Source organism: Danio rerio, chromosome 14 (assembly GCF_052040795.2).
Source record: "Danio rerio strain M-AB ecotype USA chromosome 14, GRCz13ab, whole genome shotgun sequence".
NCBI classification, from domain to species: domain Eukaryota; kingdom Metazoa; phylum Chordata; class Actinopteri; order Cypriniformes; family Danionidae; genus Danio; species Danio rerio.
The window spans coordinates 39,418,636-39,435,000 of record NC_141034.1 but is presented as its reverse complement, the minus strand read 5'-3'; the positions used below and the strand labels follow the sequence as shown (position 1 = coordinate 39,435,000).

At 38.0% G+C, this 16,365-nt stretch overlaps 1 protein-coding gene across 30 annotated transcripts in view; it reads right to left on the bottom strand.

Annotated features, from left to right (window-relative positions):
- ebf1a (EBF transcription factor 1a) overlaps positions 1–16,365 on the bottom strand; it is a 269,550-nt gene that overhangs the window by 52,646 nt on the left and 200,539 nt on the right. For 29 of the 30 annotated variants that reach the window (XR_015506850.1, XR_015506851.1, XR_015506848.1 and 26 more), the window contains 2 exon segments: positions 14,275–14,405; positions 9,874–10,000 (listed from right to left, as the gene is read on the bottom strand). Coding sequence is in view for 25 of the 30 variants with exons in the window: in XM_087280643.1 (XP_087136769.1) it covers positions 9,874–10,000; positions 14,275–14,405 (258 nt within the window). In the remaining 5 variants the exon portion in view is untranslated. 30 annotated transcript variants of the gene reach the window in all.

The window sequence follows — 16,365 nt, the reverse complement described above, 5'->3', positions numbered from 1 at the left end:
GGTCGCCACAGCGGAATGAACCACCAACTTATCCAGCATATGGTTTTACGCAGCGGATGCCCCTCCAGCTGCAACCCATCTCTGGGAAACATCCATACACACTAATTCACACTCATACACTACGAACAATTTAGCCTACCCAATTCACCAGTACCGCATGTCTTTGGACTTTTTGGGGAAACCGGAATGATTCTTTAGAACTCTATTAACAAATTAATTTGTTGGTAGTTTTGCCATATTTGTTTCTTTACACTTTTTTTCTGTCAGAAATAAGGTAAGCCTATGCTGAAAAAAGATTTTTGGTTACACCAAAAATCAGAAATATAAGCCCCCTTTTGATTTCTATCTTTCTCTTTTTTTTTTTTTTTTTTTTTTATATTTCACAAATGATATCAAACAGAGCAAGGACATTTTCACAGTATGTCTGATAATATTTTTTCTTCTGGAAGAAGTCTTATTTGTTTTATTTCGGCTAGAATAAAAGCAGTTTTTAATTTTTTAAAACCCATTTTAAGGTAAAACTTTTTTTGCCTCTTTTATATATTTTTTGATAGTCTAATTACCCTAACCTGCCTAGTTAACCTAGTTAAGCCTTTAAATGTCACTTTAAGCTGTATAGAAGTGTCTTGAAAAATATCTAGTAAAATATTATTTACTGTCATCAATGCAAAGATTAAATAAATCTGTTATTAAAGATGAGTTATTAAAACTATTATGTTTAGAAATGTATTGAAAAAATTAACAGGAGGGCTAATAATTCAGGAGGGCTAATAATTCAGGGGGGCTAATAATTCTGACTTTAACTATATATAAGAGGTTCAGTCTCATACTCAAACCGTCTTTATTATCAGACAAAGCTGTAAAAGTGCAGGTCCCACGTAAATCCCCACTAAACTCATTTAAGAGTGAATAATGAAGTGGTTGCTGGAGCAGAACTTTTGTGAAGGCCTCGACAGGGAACATTTAAAGTATGTCTTGTCCAAGAGGACCCATGTGCTGGCGTAATGAGGGCCGTGATATAAAGCATCTCTGAGGAGGATGTTGAGTTAATGTGCTGATATAGAGATGGATGGGCCTGATCTCAGGCTAAACTGTACTCTGCCACACTTACAGACATCTGCACATGTTTACTCTTCTTCATTGCTATTGATTTCCACATAGCGTACAATCCTCTCACCAAGCGACTCGATAATGCACACTCGCTCAGAGACAGTTAGGAGTAAGGTGCTACTAATTTTATATAGCCACTGAACAAAACAATGATGCAAACATTTCATGGACAACAAGTCCTTATCGTTCTGCTGTATGTCACAAATCAAATTGACAAGGACTGGTTACAGAATATATGTTAGCGCACAAAAACAAACCCAAACCCCAGAGACCACACACAGAAGAAAAAAACACCTTATGTGCTGGATCATGGAGTGAACTTTGTCAGTAAGTTTGAACAAAACAGCATATTTTTTTCAGACATACGCTAACACCAAACAGGGAAGTGAAATCCCTCGAGTCTCTTCATTTCCGCACCCTCTGCGTCCGTCTCGCTGTAACGTTATTTACCAAACTATGCGCAGCAGACCTGTATATTTATAGAGAAACACCTTTCAACTGTCCATGCACTTGTTTACTTTTACAGTTCCAGAAACTCGCAAGCTGTGGTTTCCATTTCTTTCTGTGCTCATGGAACGGTTTGACGACAGAAATAACACCAGGCGACATATATGATAGAGTCGGTCTCATGTCGTCGCAGATTCATTGCGGCTCTCCAATTTCATACGCGAAAGAAAGGAGAGCGAAAAGGTTACGCATGATGTCATGAGCTGAAATAAAATCTGCAAAATCAATATTGAAAAGAGCTGAATATCTCGTGCTGTTCCATCTAATGAAAATAATCAATATAGGCAAATATAGGGGCCGTTACGGATCTAAATGGATTTAAATTGAATCACTACCTGGTGAACGAAGAAATTCCCAAGAAACGGATCTGATTTTTCCATAAAAAAGCAAAGCTACAAATGCACTACCCATCAACGGCTCCAGAAGATGGGATCAAAACGAGTAAAACATATCAGCAATAAATAAATAAATGAACAACAACCACTGCTTGAAGGATTCCTCGCAATCACACAGATCAATGCTCATTGAAATTTCATGAAGGCACAGCCGGATCGCTTCATATTTCACAATAATAACTACAGGCCTGCGGGGGTGAAGAGAAAAGGAGAGGAGAAAAGGAGAACGAGCCACTACTAAAAGACAATACTACGAATGCTGTCAAAAGCAGATGGAGCCAGTCAAAACAGTACGTTTTAAAATACCTTACAGAAAAAAAAACGAATCCCACACTTAATATCTCACACTGAAGCCTGAGGGCAGAATGTGGGCGGCAGTTTTTAGACTGGCAAGAGCACGGTATTTGTGGCTTTCCTGTTTTTGAGACCAGATGCTCGCGCTGAGCCGCTGGTGGTAAATTGAATCAGCTGACCACACATAGACCTGCAGGGCTAGAACAGTATCGCTGACTGACGGAGCAGAAAGGCATGCTGGGTAATTGGTCTTTAGCAGAACCTTTTAACAGGCACTTGTGGGCTTTGTACAGAGCTGTTAATGTCAGGGTGGTAATGTTCTGTACATGTTAGGGAATGGCAGACTCCGTTTTACGCTCCCTCTCTCGCTGTTTTCCCCAGAGCTCTCTTTCATTCAGGTGTGATCTCATATGCTGCGGATAGGAATCGATAGGCTCAGTGGCAGGGTGTTCGATGCCTGCCTGAATTATTGCTTCATTTCTCTCCTCATATAGATGAGGCCTGTTTTTCCTCAGCCCTCCCTTCGCTGGGATCAATACCTTACAATCTCATTTTTATCCATTTTTCCATAAACCCAGTGATTGCGTTTATTTGGAAAATCCGACAAGCTAAATAAGGCATCACTTTAAGACACGGAGGGGGTGAAGATAAAAAATAAAAATATCTGGGAACCTGCGGCCGTAAAATGGATGGCTTGTTTTTCTTGATGGTGAGCAGCAGCTTCTAAAAGACAGAGACATCTGTGTGAAATGGCCCGCTGAAGACGCCCCGCTGTTGAGCAAACCAATCGCTCTATATCTTTATGGGGACGATCTCCACCATGCCGAGGTTTAGCAATTTAATTGGAACGGTTATCATTGATCACCTAGTGTGACCCCATTTGTCAATAGAATTAAAGAGACTCATTATCAAAATCGAACCATCGCTCAGTCCACTCAAGATGAAAGCCTCTGCCAAATCTAGTGCTCAGAATAAATAAGTCGGTGACTGTACGACAAGTCAGATGTGCTTTGTGTTAAACAGTCTACGTACTTTTTTATATCTTAAATTAAATAAATTGAGAATTTACATCTGAAATTAAAGAAATTATTATATGCACTTTTTTTACAGAAAGAAATTAATAAGAAAAGATGCATTAAATTGAATCTCTTTACTGCCAAAATTAAGTTGTTCTTCCAAGCTTTCTTTTTAACAAAGAATCATGAAAAAAACACAAAAATACAAATGTTTATAAAATGTTTAGTTTTTTACATTACTTAAGCATCTATATATTTTTTTTGTTTTGAGCAATATAAACCCTAGATGATGGATATTAAAGCCTAAAGTGTCTTTTTACTAAAGATACATGAACCTTCAATGTAGAATAAATTATTTAACAGCTGATACTGTTTTACATTGGGAAGGTCTTTTTCGAGAACGTGCCTCTGACGGTGCAGCATGCGCAGCAAGCATTCGGAATGTAGAAGTCCACCACTTGAGAGGATTCCAGAGAACATGTCCTGTGAACTTTGGTTCTGATCACAAACTAAGGGTTTGATCATTGCAGTGGCTGGATTTTTAATTATTTCCGATGTTGTGTTACAGGGACATACATTAAAAATAGTTACTTGCAATGTGCATTAATGTTATATTTTTTTTATTTAAAAAAGGAATCTCATGTGACAATACAAAACAGTATTGCTGCTTCAGCATATTTCAAACATATGGACACATGTTGGATAATTGCAGCAAAGCCACACCACACACAACTTGATCTTCCATTGGTAAATTAATTTGATAAAAAGAGTGCAAAATTTTCACGCTAGAAAGCATGTTTTTATGCGGGAATGTAACTGATTTGCTGATAATGCTGCAACGGCTCCTTTAAATATGAGATTAATGTAACGTATTTTGACGTTATCGTCACCAGAACTGTGAAGGCAGACAGCGTTGTCGCAAAGATAAAGTCTAGATTGGATATGCAGCCAGCCGGAAGTACGATATACACATCAATATAGCAGCATTTTTTATGACACTGTTTAACAATAATTCATATTTTTACAGTACTGTGATGGTTGGGTTTAGGGTTGGGGTAGGGGTAAACGTTAATAAAATACAATTAATAGCAAATTTAATAAATAATTCTGGCTAACTTCTGGCCGTATTCTGTTCTATATCCGATCTAGCAATAATATTGTGGTCAGGGCAGCCAGATCGAACTTTGACGCTCTCGCTGCCTTTAGTGTAAATGCTCAGTAATAAACTAAACCAAAAATGAATGTTAAACAAGTCGTAAGTATATGCTTCTTGAATACGACATCAAATCAGCAAATAAAGTCAATAAGGTCTGAAGAAAAGTCAACCTCATAAATCGATTCAATACATATTACACAATTAACTCTATTTTAAATCACAATTGTAACTTTTGTTTTTGTGGTTGATCAAATATTGTCAATGCAGCCTTGTTGAACTATAATAAACAGTCTTATTGAATTTATTCAACCTTTGGTCAATCTTATCATTAGGTTTTACACAAACGTGGACTTCATACAGCTCACCTGCATTAATGCAAATGCTCAAACATTTTGAAAGTCATTCTTCTTTAACTTTATACACAAATCGTTAATCAATTCATATCAAACAGATTCCGTTTCCCTTGTGGTCTCAGAACTCTGGACCCCAATGTACATGCGTTTGCATCAAAAGACACGCCAAGCGAATGCACGTATGATCTGAAGCCCTGCTTTTTCTCAACTAAAGTGACAAATGCTTCCCGTGGACTTAATCATTGGGCAGGCGTAGAGAGCTCGCTTTAATGTGATGGAGCAGAGTCTTTTAATATCAGGCCTGATGGGTGCCGTTCAGCCCACTGGCCTGCATACTGAGCAGCAACGAATTGCCTGCTGAACATTTGGAGCGATTCATCAACACCTCCAATCTATCGGCCGCACAGGGCTTCACATGCGCTCACTGGCAGATAGCATTATAACTCTGCCTCTTTCCCCCAAAAACAGACGGAAAACCCCTTTGACGAATGATGCAAACATGGCAATCTGGTGAGAAGTAATACACAACCAAACATGGAAATGCATTTGTTGCAGATGAATTGAAAGGGAGGGAGAGGGAGAGAAAGTCGGGAGGCATGATTCATCCCTCTTATCTCCCGAGTGCCATGCAGGATGGGTAATGTCCCAGGCGGTGAGTGTTTAATTGTTTCTGATGATAAATATAATTGCAGAGAGCTTCTGGATGTTTAATTGCAGGGGCCCAGGAACTGTGGGTGAGATCACTTTGACTGGGTCTTCCTCATTAAAGCTTGGGTTGTGATAGTGCTTCAACTTCAGCATTCCAGAAATGCACCCTAGCCTCCGCCCCCACCCTCCCCCCACGTCCCAATGGGTCGCTGTGATGATGGGATGCAGTAGATAGTAGAGGGGAAAATGGAGCTTGTTAGTGTGAAATCTACACTGGAAAAAAAAAAACTTTACTGTACCACCTAAGTCATGCCTAAGGCCAGACAGAATCTGTTGATATTTTTTTCTGAATTCTGTAAAAAATCTGCGGATTTATGCTGAATCATTTTGGGAGTATCGTAACTAAAATCTTAATACATTAAATAAAAAAATGATACCTTTAAAACTTTTATTTAATGTTTACAATGCAAATCCATTTAGATCCACTTATATGGTAAACAAATCAAGTCTCTCATTTAATATATCAACTAGGAGACAGAAAATATGACTTTACAAACTGTATTGTAAATAAATTATATGAACATTCATTCATTTTCCTTTCGGCTTAGTCCCTTCATTAATCTGGGGTCACCACAGCGGAATGAACCGCCAACTTATCCAGTACATGTTTTATGCAGCAGATGCCCTTCCAGAGACCCAATGCTGGGAAACACACACACTCATTCACACACTCATGCACTATGGTCAATTTTAGCATAGCCAATTCTCCTGTACCGCATGTCTTTGGACTTGTGAGGGGAAACCGGAGCACCCAGATGAAACCCATGCGAACACATGGAGAACATGCAAACTCCACACAGAAATGCTAACCGACCCAGCCGAGGCTCAAACCTGCGACCTTCTTGCAGTGAGGCGAATGTGCTACCCACTGCGCCACCACTTCACCCTGAACATTTTCATATTAGTCAATTATATTACTGAAATTGATTTGAAAATTGAATAACTATACATTTATGCACATTTACATACACTGTTAATGATTTATGTAAATTACACATTAGTTATCTGTAATATGAACTGTATTTTACTGTAGGAAAGCTATGCAGTATGTTACTGTAATTTAAAGTTGCATTGTGAAAATTACTGTATACTTTACAGTGAAGATATACAATACTGGAAATAAATAAACAACAAGATAAATGGTACTGAAAATGTAAATACAGTATTTTTGAAGCAAATGATTTACAGTAAGTCACGAGAAAACTGCTGGCAGTAAGTTACTGTCACAGGCAAACTGCTGCAAGTTACTATAAATGTAAATGCAGTATTTTTGCAGTAAATAAGTTACAGTAAGTTACTGTTAATGTAAATGCAGTTTATTTGTGGTGATTGTTTTAAAGTAAGTCATGGCCAAACTGCTGCAAGTTATTGTGAACGTAACAGTATTTTTGCAGTAACTGAATTACAGTACGTTACTGGCGAACTGCTGCCAGTGAGTTACTGTAGATTCTACAGTAAATTGTTTACAGTGTAAGTAAATAAACAGACTCAATGAGGGGCTAAAAATCTGTGGATTTCTGCGCATGCAGATTCCGTGTGGGCCTAGTCATACCACTAAAAATACTGCGACAATTAAACATATCAGCTTTTCCATCCAAAAACTACAAATATTAATCTTCGGCCATCATTTAATAATCGTTGTTTGGTTTCATAGCACCTTTAACTTTGAAGAATGTATTGGTATTGTTCAATAAGCTGCTATAATTGTGATCTGAGTTTTTGCATTACAAATACATAGACAATCAATATTTAAATAAACACACAAAACTCATTCTATTTATTTTGTTTTCAACAGTGCATATACGAATGTCTGTCAGTTTTTAATTTATAAATACTTAAAAGTCCACTAGCCAAATTGTATAGTTGATTAATTAAAGGGCACTTATTTCACTTTTTTTTTTGCATGTTCTCCCCGTATTCGCATGGGTTTCCTCCGGGTCCACAGGTTTCGCCCACAGTCCAAAGACATGTGCTATAGGTGAATACAATAACCTAAAATGGCCGTAGTGTATGTGTGTTAATGAGAGTGTATGGGTGTTTCCCAGTGTCTAGTCAAACAACTAAAAATAAATATTGTTACACTTAATAAAATCAGCTTTTTCATCCAAAAACTGCACAAATTAATCTTCGGCCATCATTCAATAATCATTGTTTGGTTTCATAGCACCTTAAACTTTGAAGAATGTATTGGTATTTTTCATTAAGCTGCTATAAATGTGATCTGAGGCTCTAATATGGCTTTTGTATAACATAAGCATAATAAATGAATGTGATGTTTTATATAAAGACACAACTCATTCTATTAATTTTGATTTCAACAGTGCATACAAAAAAGTCTGTCTGTTTTTAATTTATATATACTTACTTAAAAGTCCATTAGCCAAATTGTAAAGTTGATTAATGTTACTCACGTTTTTTTTTTTTCACATGAAATTTTTCACCTATTAATGCGGATGCAGCATCATTATACATGTTTGACACAGCAATGTAGCACAGCATTTGCCAACCCTAAGTAGTGAGAAAAGCTCTTTATCTTGATGAATCAGTCTTCATTTATTGTAATCGCATGAAGTACAAGAAAACAAAACTCATCGATTGCATTTCACAAACCTGTTTGTTTTTGCTTTCAGAGGAGAGTCATGCAAGTTTGAAGCATCATGATGGTGAGATGGTAAGCTAACAATGACTTCATGTTTGAGTGAGCTATGCCTTTAACTGCAAACTGCTGGGGAGCCAGAGGCACAGTTCACACGAGCATGTGCCAAGAATCCTAGAGAATCTGAGACTTCTGAAATAAGAGGCCTTTGAGGAATCCATTAACCGAGTGGCTGCTGGGTACATAATCAAAGCGAAGCCAAAGCCAAAACACAGCTCTATCACTACAGTCAGAACAGCACATACAATCAGCCCCCCAATGTAATTGTAAAAAACAATACTCTACAATCAAGTCGAAGGTACACAAATAGTTGTGAGAAACATGGATTCAAAGTAAAACGTTTTTACCATGGCAGCGAGGAACGCTCTCCAGGTATACGGTTCAGGCTTTCCGCATGGCTGTGTGGTGTTTGAGCGCAGCGGCATCAGTGCACCATTGATTTAATTAGGTCTCCATCTCCTCTGCCTGACAGAAGTTGATTAGAGGTGCCAGATGCCCCATGTGTAATTCCACTGCCAGCTGCCACATAGCTTTGCCAATACTCTATGATTAGTACCCACTGGCAACTGGGCAAGGCACAGGTGCCAACTGCAGCCAGGAGAGAGAGAGAGACACACACAGCCTGACGTCCCACTGCAGTAGCTGGGACATGGGCACAAAGAGAAGAGGGGCGGCTTAAAACACTTCAAACGCTGAGGCCAACCTGAGGGCGGGCATCAGATCAGCACTGAAGATTTGTAACAGCTCTGCATTTAGTTTCTAGTCTTTAACAGTGGTGAGTTTGCATTAAAGGCACACATTTAGCATTCTTGATGGTTATTGGGCTCGAAGCGTTAGCAAAAGGGACACATCTAGAAGTGCAGCCATAAAAGGGGGTGACCATCTGCCCTCTGTTTCGAAGGCTGTGAGTGTGTTTGTGTGCGAATGTCTAAATCCCTCCCTCCGTTTCTGCCCATGTGCTCGCTGAATGGGCCATGAAAAGAAGCCAAGTCCTGTGCCATAAAGCCAACGAGCGCACTCATTCACACCCACCAATGCACAGGCATATACATAGACACCTACTGAGCCAACAATCCCCACAGCTGTGCACTGTTTAAACCTATTGATGAGACAGGCCTTTAACATTGCTCCCTTCAGCGTTTTAACGCTCTTCAGAAAAGCTGCGCTTGTACTTTGACTGCAAACTCTAAATTTAAACTCAAAAAAGCTGCAAGATCAGCGAACCAACTCTTCACCTCTTCCTCTGCCGATTTCACGTTGTTTTACTGCTAGATTCCATCACACGCTTCCATCATTCGCTTCCTTCTGGAACTCTGAAGTTAATTACTTCTCGTTGGCTCGCCTCCCAATATGTAGAGTGTACAGTAAACTCATTTTCGAGCCAGCAGATATCACAGGTGACCTCTGTTTCCTCTGTAAGATAAGTCCTACATTTCCCTTATCTGTGCCGGCTGCAGGATGTTCCTGGAGTTTGAGGCACAGCCGTTTGTATTAAGCCATGTGCTCAGGAAATAGGTAAGATTCCTCAATGCGTAGATGCCTTGCTACAGGAAACACTTAAGTCGGACTTACACAACCCACATGTGAAATCAAGAACAGTTGTAAAGGAGTAGGATCTGATGTTTGTACACTGCTGGCTGGGTGTGGGAAATGTAAAGCTGCATAATGTTGTTCTTACCTGTGTAGATAAATCGGCCTGGTGTACCTTTGCAGAACTGCTTTGACTTGTAGGACAGAGTGACCTCCACAACCCCGGGAATGTGTCTCGGGGGAGTCTGAACTCGGATGGCATGAGGGGTTATGAGCTGCAAGAGGGGGGAAAAAATCGTGTTTTTTTGGTTGTTGTTGCCAAAATTAGGCAAAAGTAATGCAACAAAATAATTCATTTCAATATTTTCTGAAAAAAAAATATATTTTTTTTACTTCAAATTTTACTAACGTTATACTATAATAACATTGAAACTAATACTTATTGTACTGTTCAATATTTCAATATTTTATTAATATACAAACATTTAAATTTTATTTATGTAATATACAAACATTTCAATATTTTCTGAAAATTATTTTTTTTACTTCAAAAAGACATTTTACTAATTTTACTAACATTATACTATAATAACATTGATAATAATACTTATTGTACTGTTAATCAGTCCCTTGAGGGTGTTTTTAAAAAAAATGGTTCTTGAAATCATATAAAAAATAAATAAACTGCATTTTCACAGCAAAACACAGGAACTGAAGCAAAAAATATGGGTTTTGAGAACAGATCTCAAAATCTCAGTCATTTTAGGTAATAAATATAATAAAATGCCTCTGCAAAATCCTGGATGGACTGCATATTAATAATATTTTTTTATTTTTTAATACAAAAATACTATAATGCACAATAAAGTAAGTCAAAATCTATTAATGAATATACAATTAATCAACAGAATAGAATTCTCCCACATCGACATCTCTATGATTTCTATTCCATTTAGCACCAAAGCATAGTGTTTATATAACCATTCAGATTTCTACATAAAGTCATGTGACAGCAACATACACTCGCCGGCGACTTAATTAGGTAGACCTTACTAGTATCGAATTGGACTCCCTTTTGCCTTCAGAACTGCCTTAATACTTTGTGACATAGATTGAACAAGGCACTGGAAATATTCCTCAAAGATTTTGGTCCATATTGACATGATAGCATCATGCAGTTGCTCAAGATTTGTCATGTGAATCTCCCATTCCACCACATACCAAAGGTGCTGTAATGGCTTGAGATCTGGTGACTGTGGAGACCATTTGAGTACAGTGTCATGTTCAAGAAACCAGTCTGAGCTGATTTGCGCTTTATGACATGGTGCGTTATCCTGCTGGAAGGTGCCATCAGAAGATGGGTACACTGTGGTCATTAAGTTGTGGACATGGTCAGCAATAATACTCAGGTAAGCTGTGGTGTTGACACAATGCTCAATTGGTACTAATGAGCCCAAAGTGTCAAGAAAATATCCCCCACACCATTACACCACCGCCACCAGCTTGAACCACTGATACAAGGCAGGATGGATCTGTGCTTTTTTTCACACCAATTTCTGACCCTACCATCCAAATGTTGCAGCAGAAATTGAGACGTTTTCCCAATCTTCTTTTGTCTAATGGTGAGTCTGTGCGAATTGTAGCTTCAGTTTCCAGTTTTTAGCTGACAGGAGTTGCACCTGGTGTGGTCTACTGCTGCTGTAGCCCATCTGCCTCAAGGTTGGACATGTTGTGTGTTCAGAGATGCTCTTCTGCATGCCTCAGTTGTAACGAGTGGCTATATGAGTTACAGTTGCCTTTTTATCAGCTCAAACCAGCCTGGTCAGTCTTCTTTGATCTCTGGCATTAACAAGGCATTTGCACCTTCAGAAATGCCGTTCACTGGACATTTTTTTTTTCCGGACCATTCTCTGTAAACCCTAGAGATGGCTGTGCATGAAAATCCCAGTAGATCAGCAGTTTCTGAAATACTCAGACCAGCCCGTCTGGCACCAACAACCATCCACCGTTCAAAGTCACTTAAATCACCTTTTTACCCACTTTGATGCTCAGTTTGAACCGCAGGAGATCGACTTGATCCTGCCTACATGCCTAAACGCATTGAGTTGCTGCCATGTGATTAGCTGATTAGAAATTTGCGTTAACAAGCAGTTGGACAGGTGTACAAAATAAAGTGGCAGGTGAGTGTACTAGGTTGCTGTTATTTATTTATTTTTTTTAAAGAATAGTAGACTAAATTAAGCATATACAGCACAGACAGTAGATATTCCTATTCTGAACATAGCATACAATATATTCTATATATCATATATTGATGTTATCCTGCAATATAGTAATAAGAGGTCATTGGTCAGTACTGCAGTCAGAAATGACCTTTTCTGTTAGCTCCATATGGTGACACAAATCATGCCAGCCAATAAAGCTTCTTGTCAGCTGGAAGGACAAACGGTCCAAGTCATTACATAATCAAAATTCTGTTCACATTTTCAGGCATCTGCATTTTCTGACACTTGTGCTAGTCTACTTGCATCACGATGTTTAAAAACATGTATTTAGGTTACCCCCGTCTACCTGCAAAAATACTAGCTGAGCCATTAAACAGCATTGTTTTGTTCTCTGATTAGACTATGATTTGACTGCTTACGGTGTTTGTGAAACTCTCCTCAATGCCTTTTGAACAGGAGCTGCGCGACTACAAAGCAGCTGCGAGCGCTCAGTTTCCCTGCAAAAGCTCTGTCATATTCAAAGCCAGAAGCACTGGTGCTGCTTTACATGGCTTTAAACTGTCCCTTTCATTGCTCACTTAGCTGCGCTTTCATATGCCAGCCACTGCTCTTCTCACCTCTCAGATAAATATGGCATTGTCAATGAGAGGCTTTTTATAGAATTACCTCTTTCATGTAGCTCTTCTCAAGCAGCACGAGAACTGAGTGAGCAAAAGACCAAAACAGATGGACAGACGGGAAAACAGACAGACTGGCTGACCAAAAAAAATGAGGACTCAAATTCAAACTGGCACGTGCCTTGTAAGATTTGGAAGCCAAGTGGATTTTGAGTACTTCTCCCATATCATACATATCGCTTAATTAGGTTGCATAAATATTTAGACGAATCCGAGTTCTAAAACATTTTTATTTTGCTCATTACACACATTGGAGCATCAAGCTATTTTCCTACAATGTCTAAAATGGTTTAAAGATCTCAGGATTACAACTACAAGCCTGATTTTTACAGACAAAAATCTGAATTTTCACCTGCTTCGAACTTTATCAGTGGTTATCAGCTGATGGATATGGGCCAGTAGGGGCCTTCTATAATATAATAAATATCTTTTATATGTACTAAAATCTCACCATCAATGGCATCCTGCTAATTTCAAATGTTAGTGCAAAGTTTTGCGCCTACTATTAGGCTCAGAAGGCTGTTATGATCCATCCACATGGTTAATCAGCTACAGATGCCATATGGCTAGGGCTAGAAGTTAAAAAGAATTATTTAGATTATTTATTAAATTTCCCATTAATTGTATTTCATTAACAGCTACCCCTACCCCAACCGTCACAGTAATGTAAAAACAGATCTGGATCTGGAGTCTTCTCTATTTGTATAGCTCGTTAACCATGTGGATGAATGATAACAGCCTTCTGAGCCTATTAGTAGTATCTATCAGCTAATAACCATTGATAACGCCCATTCAACAGAGTGATAAAATTCAAATTGGCTGGAATTTTTTATGAAATACAATGAATAAACATGTAAACTGTATACAATATTCATTCATGTTGATCCCTAACATTTGAAACTAGCATTATGCTATTGTTGGAGAGATTTCATTTTGACCATTTAATCACTCATGTGTCAAATGTGTAGGCTTTAAATTGCTAAATCGCTTTCTCTTGTTGCTTTTCTTTTTTTTTTTTATTAAAAAGACCAATGGTTTTGAGGTAAAAAAGTAAAGAGCTAATGTAAATGTAAATCTTTGTATGTTCACAACAAAACAACATCACAAATACAAAAATTTTGCTGCAAATTTTAATAAATAATGCTGCAAAATTAGTAATTTGTAGCTGCAACAATCAGATTTTTTTTCTGCAAAATCCAGGAGGGTCTGGTTGAGCACTGAGCAGACAAAAAAAAAAAAAAAAAACAGCCACTGACAGTATTTTAACAGGTACAGCCAGGTGAGGTGACTGCATTTGATTGCTGGCTGACAAGTGAGAAAGGAATAAAATAGCAGTGACAAAAAAACTACCCATAACAATCGGGAGACACTTGTGAAACAATGTACTAAATTCACATGAATGGGAAGTAAAAAAAAATCCCTGATAATCCATGATTATGTCAAAAATATATACATTCCATTAGAATATATACCTCCAACATCTGGGACAGACCTTTTAAATTGACATGATATTCCAGAAATTCCATGACCTGTGTGAACCCTGACATCTGGTCTCTTTCTAAGAGCCTAAAACAGCATCCCCTCAACATGCTTCAGGTACACTTTTTTCACAAAACCAATGGCAACTCAAATAGAAAGGTAACCAACCTCACTCCAGACCAGCATGGTGCCAAAGATGACTTGTAGGCCATCAAAGAAGTTATCACCAATAATGATGACTGTTGCACCCCCTGTCGTCCAGCCTTCACTGGGACTGATGGCCTTAATGCAAGGAGTAGCTGTTAGAAAGAGTAAAAGAAAAGAGTCAGACAGAGGCAGTCATATACAATGGACACCTTGAAAATTCATTTGCTAGTTTAGTGGCTAATTCGTATTAAATTTGTAGATTTTTAAAAGGAGGTGCGGCACCAAACCCCACCCCTAAACCTAACCATCATTGGGGGATTAGCAAATCGTACTAAATTGTACGAATGAGATATGAAAATGAGATATATGAACAGCAAATAATAACTTGAATTCTAGTCAGACAGAGGCTGTCATATACAATAAACATCATGAAAAGACACATGCAAGTTTATTGGCTAATTAGTACAAATTTGTAGTACAAAAATGTATAATTTTTAAAAAGAAACTTGGCACCAAACCCCACCCCTAAACCCAACTGTCATTGGGTGATTAGCAAATCGTACTAAATTGTACGAATGAGATACGAAAATGAGATACAAGATATGATTTGCAGTAAGATAACATTAAATATACATCAATGATACATTTAAGAGACCACCTGAAAATGGTCTGGATTTATGATTTAGGGTGCTTTCAGACTTGGATCAGTTGCTTGAACCGAACCCAAGTTCAATTGTCGCCCCTTGCCGACTTCTCAGCTGGTTTGTGTCTACACTGTATTTTTTTCATCTGAACCCCGCTACATTTGCATTATTAAGCTGCTGTTGTGTGTACAGATATTGCAAAGCACCAAAATGGAGACATACGCATATCACATTCCTTTCGCTTTTACTGAATCTTTTGGTTTTGTTACCAAAACCAAAATACAGAGAGCAGACATTATTACTGTTTGCACTGGGTCAGTCCTGCTTGACACCAAGGTAGATTGTAGGGATGTTGGATTTTGTTTGAAAATGAAAATCGGGTTGGCGTCAGAACCCAACATCAGGTGACGTCAATGTCCAACGTCCAACCTCAAATCAACCAAATATTAACATCTAATGTTGTTACACCTTGACGTTGTGTCGACGTTACCACTATGACATCTGTCAGACGTTGGTGATTTTCCAACACAACCTAAAATCAACAAAATATAAACATAGTTTGACATTGTTATTGGACGTCAAAATAACATAGTCCTTAGACGCAGGCTAGACATCGAATTTTGGTCAGCTGACAACATTATCTAAATTGAATCTAATATTTACATCTTATGGTGTTGTTTGCCTGCTGGGCAGACATACACACACACAAATGAATGTTATGAAAACTAAAGTTTGTTGTACAGTTGGTGGTTCACTTTCGTTATATGGTACGATTGCATTTATATCACAAGTGAACCGTACCCGAGTTTGCACAAACCATACCCCAGACTACCTCTTTTAGGTGGATTCGGTTATGGTTCACGGGTGCACACCCGAGTTCAGAAGACATCGTTCACATAGCTAAACGTACCGTACTCTGACATTAAACAAACCCGGGTATGGACCAAAAGTGCCAGTGTTAAAGCACCCTTATAGTTTAATATTAGTTTAACTTCCATATATAATATTTAAATTTGTATTTTAGGGCATTTCTTACCAGAACTCACTAAAAAAGATACTGAAATACCAATGATTCAAGTTAAGATAGCAGTATTAGATGAGAAGAAAACAACATTTTCAATCACAACAAAAGAAAACATCTGTCTTTCTGGCCAAACTGACATTTCTTTAAAAATACAGCTCTAAATGACAATATTTGATTATAAATTTGGAAGAAATCTTATCAGACTTTTACAGATTAAAAACACTGACATTTTACTCAATCCCATATCTAATAAATCCACAGAAACTGAATTGTGGCGTGTTAATTTTGTTTCATAGCTGTAGATTAATTAGCACTATACTGTCTATATTTGCCTGTATCGCCAGCAAAGTGATTATTTACGTTAAATGTCAAACGCATCAGAATAAACATCTGGAAGCAGCCGGCAAATCATCACTCGTGTGCATTACCTGTGACATAATTTCA